The sequence below is a fragment of the Paralichthys olivaceus genome, chromosome 15 (genome assembly GCF_024713975.1).
Source record: "Paralichthys olivaceus isolate ysfri-2021 chromosome 15, ASM2471397v2, whole genome shotgun sequence".
NCBI classification, from domain to species: Eukaryota; Metazoa; Chordata; class Actinopteri; order Pleuronectiformes; family Paralichthyidae; genus Paralichthys; species Paralichthys olivaceus.
Window position 1 is genome coordinate 17,859,570 of NC_091107.1, and position 15,156 is coordinate 17,874,725.

The 15,156-nt window shown below is 39.3% G+C and overlaps 1 protein-coding gene across 7 annotated transcripts in view; it reads right to left on the reverse strand.

The window, feature by feature from the left end:
- The window catches only part of ncor1 (nuclear receptor corepressor 1), a 53,576-nt gene that overhangs the window by 35,452 nt on the left and 2,968 nt on the right, over positions 1 to 15,156 (reverse strand). For all 7 annotated transcript variants that reach the window (XM_069539766.1, XM_069539765.1, XM_069539767.1 and 4 more), the window contains exons 2-10: positions 14,414 to 14,603; positions 9,265 to 9,359; positions 8,799 to 9,006; positions 8,229 to 8,411; positions 6,634 to 6,747; positions 4,940 to 4,996; positions 4,744 to 4,796; positions 3,990 to 4,056; positions 834 to 1,006 (exon numbers count right to left, since the gene is read on the reverse strand). In XM_069539766.1, the coding sequence (XP_069395867.1) occupies positions 834 to 1,006; positions 3,990 to 4,056; positions 4,744 to 4,796; positions 4,940 to 4,996; positions 6,634 to 6,747; positions 8,229 to 8,411; positions 8,799 to 9,006; positions 9,265 to 9,359; positions 14,414 to 14,524 (1,061 nt within the window). In that variant the 5' untranslated portion in view covers positions 14,525 to 14,603. The remainder of the gene's footprint in view (positions 1 to 833; positions 1,007 to 3,989; positions 4,057 to 4,743; positions 4,797 to 4,939; positions 4,997 to 6,633; positions 6,748 to 8,228; positions 8,412 to 8,798; positions 9,007 to 9,264; positions 9,360 to 14,413; positions 14,604 to 15,156) is intronic.

The following is a 15,156-nucleotide window of genomic DNA, read 5'->3' on the forward strand; positions in this document are numbered from 1 at the left end:
ATAACTGTTAAAATGTTACATCTCTATTTAAACTTTGGCATTAGTTGTATATGCTGCGCAATGTGAACATCGTTTATAATATCAGTTCCATCCTTTTCAAAGAAAATAACATTTACAAGCTTGCATGACTGCTTCAGAGTTGTTTCCTTTCCGATCAATACCAAGTGAAACATTTAATGTGAGCAACTGGAGAAGTTGTGGAACTCTAAACAAACAGAATTGCTGTTCCTGTTAATAATGAAATATCTGAAATAACTCTCTACAACTACTTATTTCTTGCTTCCTCCTTCATGGTCTAGGAGTCCACATAAACAGTGCTGGCATGCAGACTTTAACTTGGAGATCAATGTAAGTACAAAACATCAGTGCCTGCAAGATCTTTGTTAGTTATCCATGATAAACTAAATATCTTCAGGTCTTTGGTGGGCAGTTTCAATGTGAACCTGGGCATTTATTCAAATTTAAATTTCATGACATGTTACAGATCAATGATTCTGAAAAATAACCAGTTAATAAAAATAAATTGATAAAAAAAGTAGTTAGTTGCAGCCATGTCAATTTTCAGACACTGTCTGGAGTTGCCTTTACACATGTGCAGCACACAACATTAGAGCAATGTCTAGAAAAGTGCAGGGTTGCAGAGCAGGTCTTAAAGCTGCTCTATAAAACACAAACGGCCTCTCGCAAGCGAAAAACCGATACACACTAATAAGTTGAGAAAGAAGATCCTACAGAAAAAATTGCATCAGTGTGATAGTGAGTAAAGATCCAATCATGGCCAATCTGTGCTGCAAATAAAGTATGTCACTGTGCTGACTGGTTAATGATGTTACCTCTGGAAGCGCTCCTGCTGCTCTCTCTGCTTGCGGATCTCTGGGAATTGTCTTTCATAGTACTCCCGTGTTCGGCCCTCCTTGGCTTTGCGTCTGGGGTTGTTCTCCATTCGATCCACCTTCTTCTCCCAAGCCTCCATCAGCTGGTCATAGCGCTGACAGATCTTCTGTTCCTGTGTGAACAGCATGAAAAATGCCCAAGTGTATCAGGAGTAGGCACCCATCACAACACCAGAGGTCTAATGTTATTTCCAATGCAGTGATTAAGTAATGTTTATTAATTATCGTACCTTTCAAAGATAAAAGCAAATAGGCTTTACATGAGAATAACACCATAAAAATTGTAATAAACAAATATATGCAATAGGAAAACAATGAAAAAACATGTGGCCGAAGGACAATAAAAATGAATAGCATCAAACACTACAATGTACAAACTGAGACAATGACCGGTTAGAATATTTGGGTTTTTGGCTGAATTTTAGGTTAAGGGTACTGATATTGTCAAATCCCTGAATAAAATCTGACAATTACAATGAATTATAAAACTACTTAAAAGTGTATCTTATGGTGCTGTTATTTTACTTCAAGGTAGGTGATCAAAAATAAGGGCAATTCTGTTTTTTTTAACTAGCACTTTTTCATATAGTGTCCTAAAAAGGTACAACTGATGGCAATGAGCACGATTTATATACAACTGAAAGTATAAGAAATTCTGACTCAGTAATGGACAGAGTTCAGTTTGCTGAAGGTGTAGTTGATGTAGTGTTTTGCTTGGTCATCCCATGTTACTGAAAAGAAGAAGCAACATTGATGCAAATAATAGAATCCAAAACAGTAATAAAACCAAACCATCAGGTTAATTATCACATTTCTCTTTCCAATGGGCTGTGTAGGTGAACATGCATTTAGTGCAGCGTTTAACTTAGATACACCTGTCAGAGCAATCAGCATTACGGTTTATCTTAGAAAGGGAATGTGAGAACGTAAGTAAACAACTACAGACAGGCTGCAGAAACTTGGGAGTGAGTGCAGAGGTGTCCAGAGTGCACATGCTGATCAGGGACTGACTGTGATGTTTGTGGGTTTGTGTCTGTCTTTAAAAAAATCTCCTAATTCAGTGTCCTAACAGCAGCACAGTTTGTTCTAATGCAACTATTCTGTTTACAAATAGTTTACAAAAGCTCATTGTCATTTTGTTAAACATGCTTACTTTTTGGCATCATACAGCTCTGGAAAAAATTTAAAGGATCCCACAAAGAGTACATTTTTGTTTTAGTCAGTCAAACTACTGACAGAATTTCTCCAACAATTCAAGATAAAAATTACTGTCACTTTGTGGATATGTTTGCAGAACTGGTCAGTCCTTGAAGTTGAGGAACATTGTTAGAACAGACGGATCAAAGCCAGTTTTATAACAAGTTTTTCTTTTGGTTGTGGCTTGATTCATGCAACCCCAAAAAATACTGCCTGGCTCCAACCTTGTTGAAGTAATGTTCCTACATCAAATCAACTAGTGGGTGTGAGGCACTGCAGCTGACATATGAAAAACGTAGCACAAGATTCTTCAGTCAGATGCATTCACAACAACACAGAAACTGTTGAGGCTTTCAAGTGCTGGCACAGCATGCAGAAGACAGGACATGACAAATACATTTTTAATTACAACAACCCTGGCATCGACCCTTATCACTAAAACCTCTCCAATATCTGTCCTTCCAAGCTGACATCTTTGTATATTTATGACACCTCTTTTTCATTCAGAGATATGAATTTCCTTTTTGAGCTCAGTGCATGTCTGAAAGCATCTCAGGTCTCGAACCTCTAGGAGCCTGTTTCTTACTGTCCTTGCTGTGAACTTCAAACCATCTGCTGTTTGTTATTCTTTCTGTACAGTCCCACAGTTGCAGAGTTCCATTTTAATAAGTGGTGGGTCAACCCCTGTCAGTGGAGAGTCATTTTCACCCTCTACCTGCCTGTAGTTATGTCCTCAATGTCTGCGGCTTGATCTTGTTCTGTTCTGATGGACTGCCAACGTTTTTCCAGCATAGTTAATAGTTTTTTTGAAGTTGAAGTATGTTAAAGTTCAACAGAATGAATGAATGAGTGCCATACATGTAGAGATAATAATATAGCTGTACACGTAAACACTGTTTCTGTATAAAAAAAATAAATAAAAGTCGACTCATTTCCAGAAGTGAAAGAGTTAAAATGTTCAGAGAAATTTTGGAAAGACGTCTGTACTGGGAGGACAATACACCCTCGTTTCCACTCTCTGCAGCAACGGAAAAACAATTCACCTTCCTCTTGGCACAAGGCCATGTGCACTCTGCCATTGTTCAGAGTCCAAAAATGTCTTTCTGTCCCTGACAGCGAACAGCCAGACAAAGGTGGGACCCACCGAGTCATTGCAATACAAAAAAGGCCAAGTGTTTCAACATGGGTACTTTGGAAATATTTACCGGTTACAGATAAGAAGGACAGAGAGACAATCGTTTGAACAATGTAATGGTCAAATCTGTTCTTTGATGTGACAATATTTGTTATTCTTCTGCATATGAAAGCAGTTACTAGCTCACAGAATACCGTCAAACAAACAGGGAAAACCTATGAGTTTCCCATGACTCACCATAACTAATGCATTGCAATGATGGTCAATTGGTCTACTACTTTACTTAATAACTAAAATAACTACTGGATTGATTTCCATGAACTTTTGTAGACATTCAGGGTTTACAGCCCATTGACTTGTTTTATATTTCCAACTTTTCCTCTAGCACCACCATGAGGTTGACCTTTGAGGTTTTAAGTGAAAACAACTTACTATCAACAGGCCCACACTTTAATTGGATCAATTACTTGGATTTATTGCCTTATACCTGTAAGTAATGTAATGTCACTATGATGGTGTTAGCATGAACAGAATCACAGAGCCTGAAAATGGCTATAGACCCTTGGTCTGGTACAATTATTGGTTTTATTGTAGCCCAATATTTCAAAATTTTCCATTACATGCAAACAAAAGGTCATTATTAGATTTTGCAAAAACTCAAAAAAAAACCAGCATTAAATATTCATTGAACTCTACTATTTAACATTCTGCCTAAGAATATGGACCATAAAAGAAGAGTGCAAAGTATTGATGGGGACACTTACCCTTTGTTTACGAGCATGATTTCTCCGCTTAAAAAACAAAATCAGCTTCTTCCTCATGACTTGGTTGCTGAAATACAACAAAAACAAAAATATTTGTAGAAATTATAAATTACCCTAAATGACACATACAAAAATAGTGTAGAAGAAGAGACCTCTTATTCCACGAGAAAAGATCCAGTGAGTATGAAGCTAATAAAAAAGATTCTTAAACGGGATAGAGCTTGATTTATTTCACCTCTGGCTAAAACAAATTGTACATATCATTGTTTTTTATGCAATGTGGAAAATACAAAACACTTGTGCAACATGTTTTCTCATAATGGGGGCTGTGGGGGAAAACAGTGTGAGAGCTGACCCTGAGAGTGTGGCCAATACAGCGGAATTAGACAGAGGTGCTGTCTGTCTTGATAAAAGACCGAGCTAGATGGGTCGCTCCCATAGCACACACTGATAAGGGTTTTATCCTAGACGACATGACCTTGAGCCCCCAACACAACCCTTTAATCGTAACTAATGCAGACGCTTGTACATTCTTTTCACTTTCTTCTTTCAAATCACTCTCTCTGATGTCAGTAGTGCAACTAAATCAAGTGACTAAGCAATCAGATTGGACAGAACAATCAGCTGGGTTTATCTTGTTGAGGTCAGCGTTACCTCCAACACTTTGCTCACATGAGACAGTTTCTAAACTATAGGTTTACAAGCCGACAGATGTTCATGTAAATTAATCTGTAGAAAAAATACAGGTACTTACGTCTTGATGTTGTCATGGTACACCTTTGTGTCTGATGGCTGATTGTACAGGGGCTAAGAAAAGAAAAAGCAGACCAGGAGAAGGTGATGGATTAATCCTTAGATATTAAAATAAGCACTAATATTATCCAAAATGTTACTGAACCAAGGAGCTAGGGAAAGAAAAAAGTAAAATAATTATCAGAATAAGCACATACCAGCTCAACTTTGGGACCAAGACCTTCCAAAATTTTATGGGCTTCTTCAGCTTTTTTCTAAAAAAATTGAAAAAAGTTGAAAACATATTTACAAGACATACCAAAAGCAAAGTGAAAGTGCAATCTGAGCACTTTGGAAAACAAAACATTGTCACCTTAGATCATCATATCTGAAGTTTTGTGTCATCTGCGTTACTATTGATCTTTAGATACTTTTTGTATTCATAGCACAGTTTTAATGGCTAGAGGACAACAGCAAAGAGCTACAAGAAAAACCTCATGTGGAAGCTAATGCGGCCATTAGGGTTGGGTACTGTTAACATTTGTACTGGTCCTGAAACCTCGAATTTGTTACCGCCTCACAACAAAATTACAGTACATTGGAAACCACTTATAGTGATCACGTGTGTCCCAGGCCAAATTCATCACTATAAGCGATTGCTTACTATAGAAAAAATTGGGTAGCATATTATATAATGTATTCTACAGAAAGAGACAAACAACCCTGGCTGCCAGACTACATTTCCTGAGTGCACTGACTTGGAGCAGGGGCCTACAGGGTTAATGGCTAACTGAGAAGGAAGGTGTGTCTCCGCAGTCCCAAACTGCAACACTGTCAGACATACATGAACTACAGTGACCTCTGTATGGATGCAATCTCACCCCTTACTGTTCTGTGTTACACAGGTGATGACTTGACATTTTGTAGAATGTATCACTGGGCTGCAAATAACAATTGTTGTCAAAAGCAACTAATCTGACCTTTAATTATTTTCTTGAATAATCCATTAATTGCTGGGTTTAAAAATACCTAAAACCCCAACTCAGTTCATTTTATATGAAGTAAGATAATAAAAGACTAGCAAAAAATGCCCTTTAAGAACCTGACATCGCTAAATGTTTGACATTTTGCTTCAGAAATGTCAGATGATTCATTGATTATGAATTTCTTCTTTTGTCTGATAGTCGCTGCTGCGCTATTGCCATCTTAACAAATTAAAACTTCAAAACAGCAACAATGCAAAAACCACAACAATCACATTCCAACAACAGACTCACAATATTATTTCAAAAAATTTAAATAGTTATGCAAAATACCATGAGCAACAATGACCAGTCAAGCAAATTCCTGTCGTGTAAATAATTTTTCCTGACTTAAGACGAGCACTGCTCAAGTGCATTCCACTAACTCGTTTGCCAGTGAAATGTTCAGTTTGCATCAGCAGTAATTTGACACAGCTCGGGTATGGCTAAAAGCAATCTGCATACAATGAAGTAAAGCATATTTGAAAGTACAAGGCTTGCACTTTGGAGTGAAACTATACTCCAAATCACAAAGAATCATTTGGAAGCTACAAAGGTAATGAGAGCTGAAGACAATAAGGCTTAGAGAAACATGTTCGGCCATCCCTTTGTAAGATGACTTGTTTTTAGGGAGGGACTGTCACTGGTTGGCCATGGTCACCATGGCTATACTATGCTATGAGAACACAGCAGAAACACATGTTCTCGCTTCGAGGCACAATTTAAGGGGGATTAATCAGGCCAATGGAAAAACAAAAGGCTGTAGATAGAGAGATAATAGCAAACAAAATAGCTGTTCTCCAGAGTTTAAACAACATGAAAGGAGATACTGATGAGAACTGATACTGGTTGTTGTTGTTGTGTGTTGGTGTTTGCAGCAGACAACTAACCCTGTTCTCATCGTAGATGATTTGGACTATGCTGCGGTGCTTGTGCTCCACTGGGGGAGGGGTCACTGGCTTTTCTGGCTCCATTGGCTTTGCTGCTTCCTCCTCCAGTTGTTGCTAAGAGACAACACCAATACGCAACAATGTGAAAAATAGAACACAACAATAAACGCACAAAATACACACAAATATCAGATGCCTCTTTTCTTCCTCACACTTTTTATGTTTTTGTCTGTATTGGTTTTCACACACAGCAAATGGTGGAAAACAAAGATACATCTACACAGCGTTGACCTGATCATAGCTTCTGATGTTATCAGATGATTCTAATTTTTTATTTTTTTTTTTAAACACAACTGTTTTCTTGAGGCACTGCTGAAACTGACAGACAAGCTGAACAAGTGTCTGGTAAATCAATGTTTAACGTTAAAGGTTATATAAACTATCAGGTTACAGGGACAAGATTAGGAGTTCCTGAAAAACCTCAAATAAACAAATAAATCCCTGAGAGAAAGAAAAACTGAGAGGTATCCCCTACCAACAAAGCTGAGTTTACTGTCCTATCTAATGAGACAAAGATGGCCATAAACAAGATTAAAAGCAAACTAATTCAGAGAGGAAGATTTTTGAGAGCACAATATTAGGGGAAATATACAGTCTATTGCGGGAACAAGCAGACAAACATACAGACTGACAAAGCAACTTAGGTCTCTGTGTGCTGATTAAACACCTCACTGAGAATACAAGCTAGCCTCTGGATTACCAGCAATTTCCCAATAAATACTGGGTGCAGCTTGTTAACATTAGCTCCTCTTACACAGCCTGTTCAAGGCATGAAATTTGCACCTTTATTCCATCTCTCCATACTGTATAAAACAGCTTGATAGAATGAGAGTGCATTGTTGTTCCACTTTTATGTGGTTCTCACAGAGCCAGAATGTCTGTGTTAAAGGGAGCGTCAGCATGACGGAGCAGGGTGCAGACGCTGTTATTTTACACATCACACCTCTGACTGTGGAATGCTAGCACCCTATCTAAAAATCACACATGGAGGCAGCAATATGCTGGCTTGTATGGTTATGTGTAAAAGAAACATAACAAGGAGTCTACTTCATGGCAATATAGTGAGATCTCTGTATAGAAAAGACTATCAACACCAGGATTCCCAAGGAGGGAATATTTATCGTTCAAATTGTGAGCTAATATTACACTACACTTAATGTTTCAACTCAACGTGATGTTTCTCTTCTGATACATCACTGTACAAACAACCTTAGTCTGTTGTGACTCTTCTGTGGCTTGATTTAGGCCAGTCTCATAGATTTCTATCAAAATTGTGGCTGGATGGATCTGACATGTAAACAAAGCACCGTCAAACTAGCCTTTTTTGATTATATTTACAGCTTCCATCATTGTGGTTTATAATAACACACATTTTTATAAAGGGCAATAAGTGATTTACGTTTCTCCTCATTGCTGTTTTAAAATCACCTCAGTGTTTCATGGGTTACTGCTTAATTTAAAAGCTGTTAATTGTGCACAACACCCATTTAGTTTGAAGCATTTTCAGATAAAAAACATCTCACTGACTAACCAACCTGCTTTTTCTTCAGCTTGAAAATCTGCTGCTCCACTTTAGCAATCTCCCTGTCCACACGGTCCATACTCTGGATCAGCTCCTCTTTGGATAGTTTGGAAGGAGAATTGTCTTGATCTTCCCCCATGTGTAGTGTATGTCCTCCCTGGGATGGGGACTCCACTTTGACAGTGAACTGAGATTCCTGGCAAAAACAAAAATGTTTAGCGAGTTATTGAGAATCCTTCAGTCATATTGTAGAAACTTCAAAAAGCAGCAACTGAGATATCTGTTTATGATAGTAAATACAAACATACACTGACATTACACATCTGAGAATTATGTCAGCCAATGCAGCTACCGATATATATATATATATATATACACATATACACATATATATATATATATATATATATATACACACACATAGACTCCCAAAAATCCATATTGGTCGGGCTCTACTGTTAATATCCCAGTAAATTATGTTATTCAACATAATTTAACATCAATAGTGAAAAAAAATAAAAGTGACCATCTCAGATCATCTATGTCAGGTAATAAATACAACTGAGGTCAACTGTGTGGTTACCTTTTTGACTTCCACAGTGGCTCTGAGGCTGTCGTGTAGTGTATGAGGCATGGGCAGGACAATACCCCCAGCAGTGGAAGGGGTTCGGTTAAGGTGAGCCTCAGCAAGAGTCTCCATGCGAGGGCGTTTAGACTCCAATGCCTCATGATCAGCCTGGGCTGTGATGGAATGAAACTGCTGTTCGTAACCATGGCGTCTCTCTGGAGGCCTGAAGAACAGAATAAACAGGAAGTTTACAGATGTATCTGAAGCTACATCTGGTCCATCTCATTGTATGATTCCCACACTGTATGCTAGGGATATCTATGGCATCCTTGAGTGAGTGAAGGTGGAAAAACTACTATACGAACAGACAATAATATTAAGATTAAGGTAAGATTTTTCAAATCCGATGGGATTTATAAGCATGTACTTAACATGTGTAAGATATTTAGGCAACAGGCAATATTTGAAGTGAAGCCCTGACCTTTCAGTTCCAGGGTGGAATTCAGAGAGTAAAGATGGTCTTCTCCGACCCTGTGGATCCTGCATGTGAGTCCGATAGTCTGGGATGGTGAAATCCTGAGGGTAAGAGGAACACAACACAAACAACTGTATAAAGTAATCTGAACAACATCATGATGCCTGCAAACAACATTAAAAAAAATTCACAGGTGAAGACACTAAATCATGCTCATGGAGCGGCAAACTCCTGTCTGCACCGGGCAAGATTAAACTGCCGTTTTCAATGTCTGTCTCTGTGAGATGCAACAGATGCGCATCAGTTTTTACTGTCTGTCCCATTTTGTGCAACTACAGAGATTGTGTGTGGATTGAGAGAACTGTTGAATGCTGTCTAAGGGGTTTAAGAAAGGACTATTTTAAGTGAGGGCAGGCACCTTTGTTGCATTCACTTCCTGGAAGCTTTCTGTTGTACAAACTAATAAGAGGCAGGATGGAAGATGGACCAATCAGGACATGGCATGGGAACAACAAATAATCAAAGCATCTTGAGAGAATGCAGCTGTTGGGGTTCCAAAATGACAACCTAACTGGACCAGTGAATCCAACAGAGGAAGGTAAAGTGTAGTGGCAGCAAAGAGATGCAAGCTTGTGCTGCAGAAACAGACAAGAAGGAATCAGAGCCAAGTGAAGAACTATAGTTCTACTAATCCTTCAAGCTAGTAAATAGGTGACACCTTTGGTGGAAGTCATGGAGAGAGGCAAGGATGAGGAAAAGGAGGGCTTGAACAAGTGGAACCATTTCAAAGTAAGACTCACACATTCCTGTGCAGGCTAAAAAGGGTCAGAAAAGACAAAAGATGCAGGGAGAAAGCATGGGCTTCTTCTGGGACCCTTTCAAGTATGCAAATGAGAATGAGGGAGAAAACAGCCAAGTTGCTGCAAACCACTCAGCAGGATCTACACCCTGAAGATCCCACTGAAATATATTAGTTTAGGCTAATGATGGCTCATGTTTGACCTGAGAGATTCTGCTGACCTGTTTATCCAATACACCAAGGCCCTGGTTTGCACAAGACGCACATGGAACACCATAAATTGACTGAAACACCAGGAGAATGTTGGATTGCTGCAGCCAGGCAGGGATGGTTGTGAATGAGGAACAGAACCTAATATGTGATAAAAAAGCCACCAAGAAGGAAACACATTCAGTGGAGTTATATGCAGCCAAATAACCGAATTTCTGATCGTATAAGACAGAGTTTGGACTTTTGCATGTCAACACCTTAGTCCGATCTACATCGGTTAAAAAAAGGCCTTAACAGACAAATCGGATAAGAACACCTAGAAAAGTTGTTCATTGTCGGCATTCTAACACCATGTATACTCAGCCATCGTATCTAAATCAAATTTTGCAATTTGCGCATGCTCGACAATTTCCGCCGGGGATCTCACCCGGAAGTCGAAGGAGACTGCTCTTGTAATAAATAGTAGTGTTGTTGCCAGAATAGGTCAAACAACACCATGGCTTCGATGAAATCAACAACTCACTTCTGGACGGACGAGGAGACCCGATAGAAATGTTGCCAGATAGTTTGTTGTTGCTGTGACCTATAGGTCAACCGGAAGTGACTCTATAACCACTTGTTGAAAGGGCTACAACGCCACATAGCATAGCGGCCATTTATTCGATTCTCTGAACGGCATGTATACTCAGACAAGTGACAGCAATCCCTTCAGTGACAAAATCGGTATATGGCTTAATCGTATCAAGCTATCCCATGAATACGTACTGATTGTTGCTGTCTGTGGAGATTCAGAGCTATGGAGGACACCCCAAGCAAAGCTGACGTTCCTTATCAGGGCCGTGAGTGATACTGTAACCATTCTCTGGACCTTGCACATTTGTGGTATGGCTCAGAGGAGACTTGTCGACTCTGTGACCCCCAGAACCTGAGTTTGTAGATAATCCTTTCTGGTTGCAAGGCAGCACTGCTGCAGGCCCAGTACTAGAGATGTTACAATACCAAACATTTTATAGTCGATATCGGTACCATGAAATGTCCACAATTCTCGATACCATGGCAAAAAACAAAGTAAAACATCCCATTTCCTTCAACAAACTCACTAAAACAACAGTGTCAATGCAGCCTTCAAATAATACATAAAACGTATAACATTAACATAAAACAGAATGCTGGTATGTAGGAAAATTATGAGATTTCAGTTATCAGGCATAACTCAATGACTGTAAGAAAACAGCAGAGGCTGCACAGTGCACACACACACACACACACACACACACACACACACACACACACACACACACACACACACACACACACACACACACACACACACACACACACACACACACACACACACACACACACACACACACACACACACACACACACACACACACACACACACGAGCAGTATAGAATCAGGGGTTAACAATCCCATGAACCGCCGTAACTACACACACATCTTCATCCCCTACTCTATTCTATTTCATCCTCTTGTCTCCTTATCAAGTTCTTACCCTGGTAATTTCTGCCCGCCCAACCACCTGTCCCCTTGACCCCATCCCTTCTCACATTCTCCAGTCTATTGCCCCGACCTTCCTTTTCTCACCTATCTCATTAACACCTCTTTGTCAACTGGCCATTTCCCTAACTCTCTTAAAGAGGCAAGAGTGAACTCTCTCCTCAACAGGCCCATCCTCAACCCATCTGAAGTAAACTACAGACCTGTCTCTCTTCTTCCTTTTCTCTCCAAAGCACTTGAGCCCTGCTATTTTTAATCAACTGTCTTACTATCTTCACCAGAACAACCTTCCTGATCCTCACAAATTTCAAGGCAGGCCACTCAACTGAGACTGCCCTCCTTGCTGTCTCTGAGCAACTTCACACAGCTCGAGCAGCCTATCTCTCCTCTGAGGTCATCCTTCTTGACCTTTCTGCTGCATTTGACAAAGTACCACCAGATCCTTTTTTCCTGTCTTCAGGATCTGGGTGTCTCAGGCTCTTCATTCTCCCTGCTCACATTCTACCTAACAGACTGTACCTACCAGGTAACTTGGAGAGTATCTGTGTCAGAACCTTGTCTTAGGAACCCCCAACCAGACTGCAAGGAAATGTTTGACACTCAACAGCCAACTCTCCCTTACCACCAACATTGCTCCAACAACCCTAGTGTGTAGGTACATGCTGCACAACATGAGGAGACTATGTCCCCTTCTCACTCAGAATACACACATATATATATATATATATATATATATATATATATATATATATACAAGCAACAGAGCCAGCCTGGTTACATTACAGCAGCTAATACAGTTTACAAGGCATGGGGCTGAGTCTCAGAGCAGCAGTATGAGGGAGTGGTACTTCCTGCCACTCAGAGGTAGAAGAAGGCTCTAAAAGACCTGGTAGAGTAGGCAGGACCCACTTGTACTCAGATCTAAAAAGGCCAAATTCCTGAATTTAATAAGAAGGACAGGAGGAAGTATACCAGAAAATTGAGAGAAAAAATATTTTTTTTTCGAGGTTACAATAGAAGAACTGGCTCGGAAGTGGGGCAACAGCCCCCCCTACAATAAAATATCTCATCAGTCATGAACAATAAAATAACAGAAACAAGTAGCACCATTTTCTCTGGCAAACTATGAATTTGGTTGATTGAGGGTTATATTTATATAAATCTTTTAATACACCAAAGCTTTTATCAATGAGCTCACTCACATTAATGTTATCAGCACACTGTGACCTCCAAACAAACCTGAACAAGCAAAATCAGTTACAGGAAATATTTCCAAAGGCCAGATTTGTCCAAGATTAAAGCAAACAATCCAAATGCTCAGAAATGACCCCCTGACACTTTTCTGTGAAAGAAAGCTTCTGAGAAGTGTGTCAACTAAAAACAGCAAACAAACATTATCCAATATTCACAATAGTCAAAAGACTCTCCATCTGGAAATTGTGATGAATTCAAATACTCTACAAACCTTATAGATTACAACATCACAAGTATTTGTTCAGCAATGAAAACATGATTATCAAAATTACTCAATTGGAAAAATGTGTATATATAAACTTATATTTCTTCACAGGAAGGGAGTGTCTATTTAGAATAATAATATAAATTAAACCACAATCAGCATAAAAATAATAATACACAACAAGCAAGTAAATCAAAGAAAAAACTGTCACATTTCACCTTTATATTGTAGTACATACTGAAAATACTCTCGTTACTGAAACTTGGTTCTGGTAACCAAGTGTGCAGCAGCAACAGACACAGTTTATCTATTCAGATTAATGATCAGCATAGGTTATGGGTGCAGTCCAGGGCCTTATTTAACAAATAAGCAAATATTGCCCCACAACATTTTCATATATTTCATCTCAACAAAGTAATACTCCCCACAAGTCTGAATTCAGTCTGTCTATCTCACCAAAGCCTCAACTACAGTCAAGAGGAAGCCAGAAAAGGTAAAAACGCAGTATCTGACTGGACTTTGTTTGGGTTAGCAAAATTGACTGTTGATTCCTTTTTTTCCCTCATGCAGACATAAAGTCTGCATTTTGCTCATAGTTCACTCATGATATACTACCGCACATTGGACCGTCTCACCAGCAGACAGCTTTGTCCTGCGATGTTAAAACAGCCAAACACCAGTGGTTTCTGATTTACCTGTGCACATTCCCATGATGGGCTTGCAGTCTTCAGTATGCATACAGAACTCTGCAAACACCTGAATACAGATCCCAGTAACATAATAGTAACTATTTGACGAAATTGTTTTGAAAGGGCAATTGCAAAAACACTTGGCCAGCCAACCAGTGGTTTGACTTTGTCACTCGGTAACTCGCCAACATTCATGTTTGTAGTGCTGGCCCCACTGTAGCGGTCAAGCCAAAAAGAAATGACTCCTCTTATTTGGAATGTTAGCCTGCCACTTGCTGAGTGATTTCACAGGACGAGTACTACAGTGAAATAAAAGATTTACAAAGTGTGTAGCTCTGACTACTATAAAAAAAACGCCGCTGTCTACTGCACTCAACAGCAGAAAACCTGAGAAAACATTATCAGGATCCATAGAGTCATTCAATGAAATGTTTCCCTGTAAGCAGACATAAAACAAAGCTAAAGAGAGGTTTTACCTGTTGGTGACGTGTGCCAGTAAAGGTGTACTGGACAGAATGGGAAGGATATCGGCTCTGCTCACTGCTGAAGCTCCCCTGGCTGGGGGGGTAGCCCGAGCTACTGGACATCCTGGCTCAGTGCTACCGAGCTGCTGCGGCTTCACGGATCAGACACTTCAGCTAGACCATGTTTGGAGACACAAACCACCTATCCCAAGACAGAGACACATATTTGTTTGTTAAATGTCAGATTCTATTCAATACAGTGGACATATAAAACACTCTTTCTGCATGAAAAACTAAATCAGCAATATAAGATTACAACATAGTAAGACTGACAATATTGGATCAAAAGAAATACTGCAGCATCAACATAAAAGAGTAAAACAGGATATGAGCTATCAGTGTTGTCTATTGACCATGCAGTGCTAAAACAAGTTAGTATGCACAACACTAGACACAACTGGATGTGTCAGAAAGGTTCATATTAAAGTATATTTCATGTAAAGTATATTGATTAAAACAGATGCAGCCCATCACCTTTCCCTGTATATTTTTTTTTTCTGAAATAAAGATAACTACTGTATTTTATCCATGCAGGTGAGAATTGGACCACTGCCCTGTTCATATCCCCTCCTGTTTCTAGTGCATTTAAAGTGGTTGGAATCAAATTTAAAATACACTCTTAAAGGTCTTAGTTTATCTTGAAGAGGAATTTTCTATCTTAAGGCCTTTAAATCAAAAGCGCGAACAATCTGTGA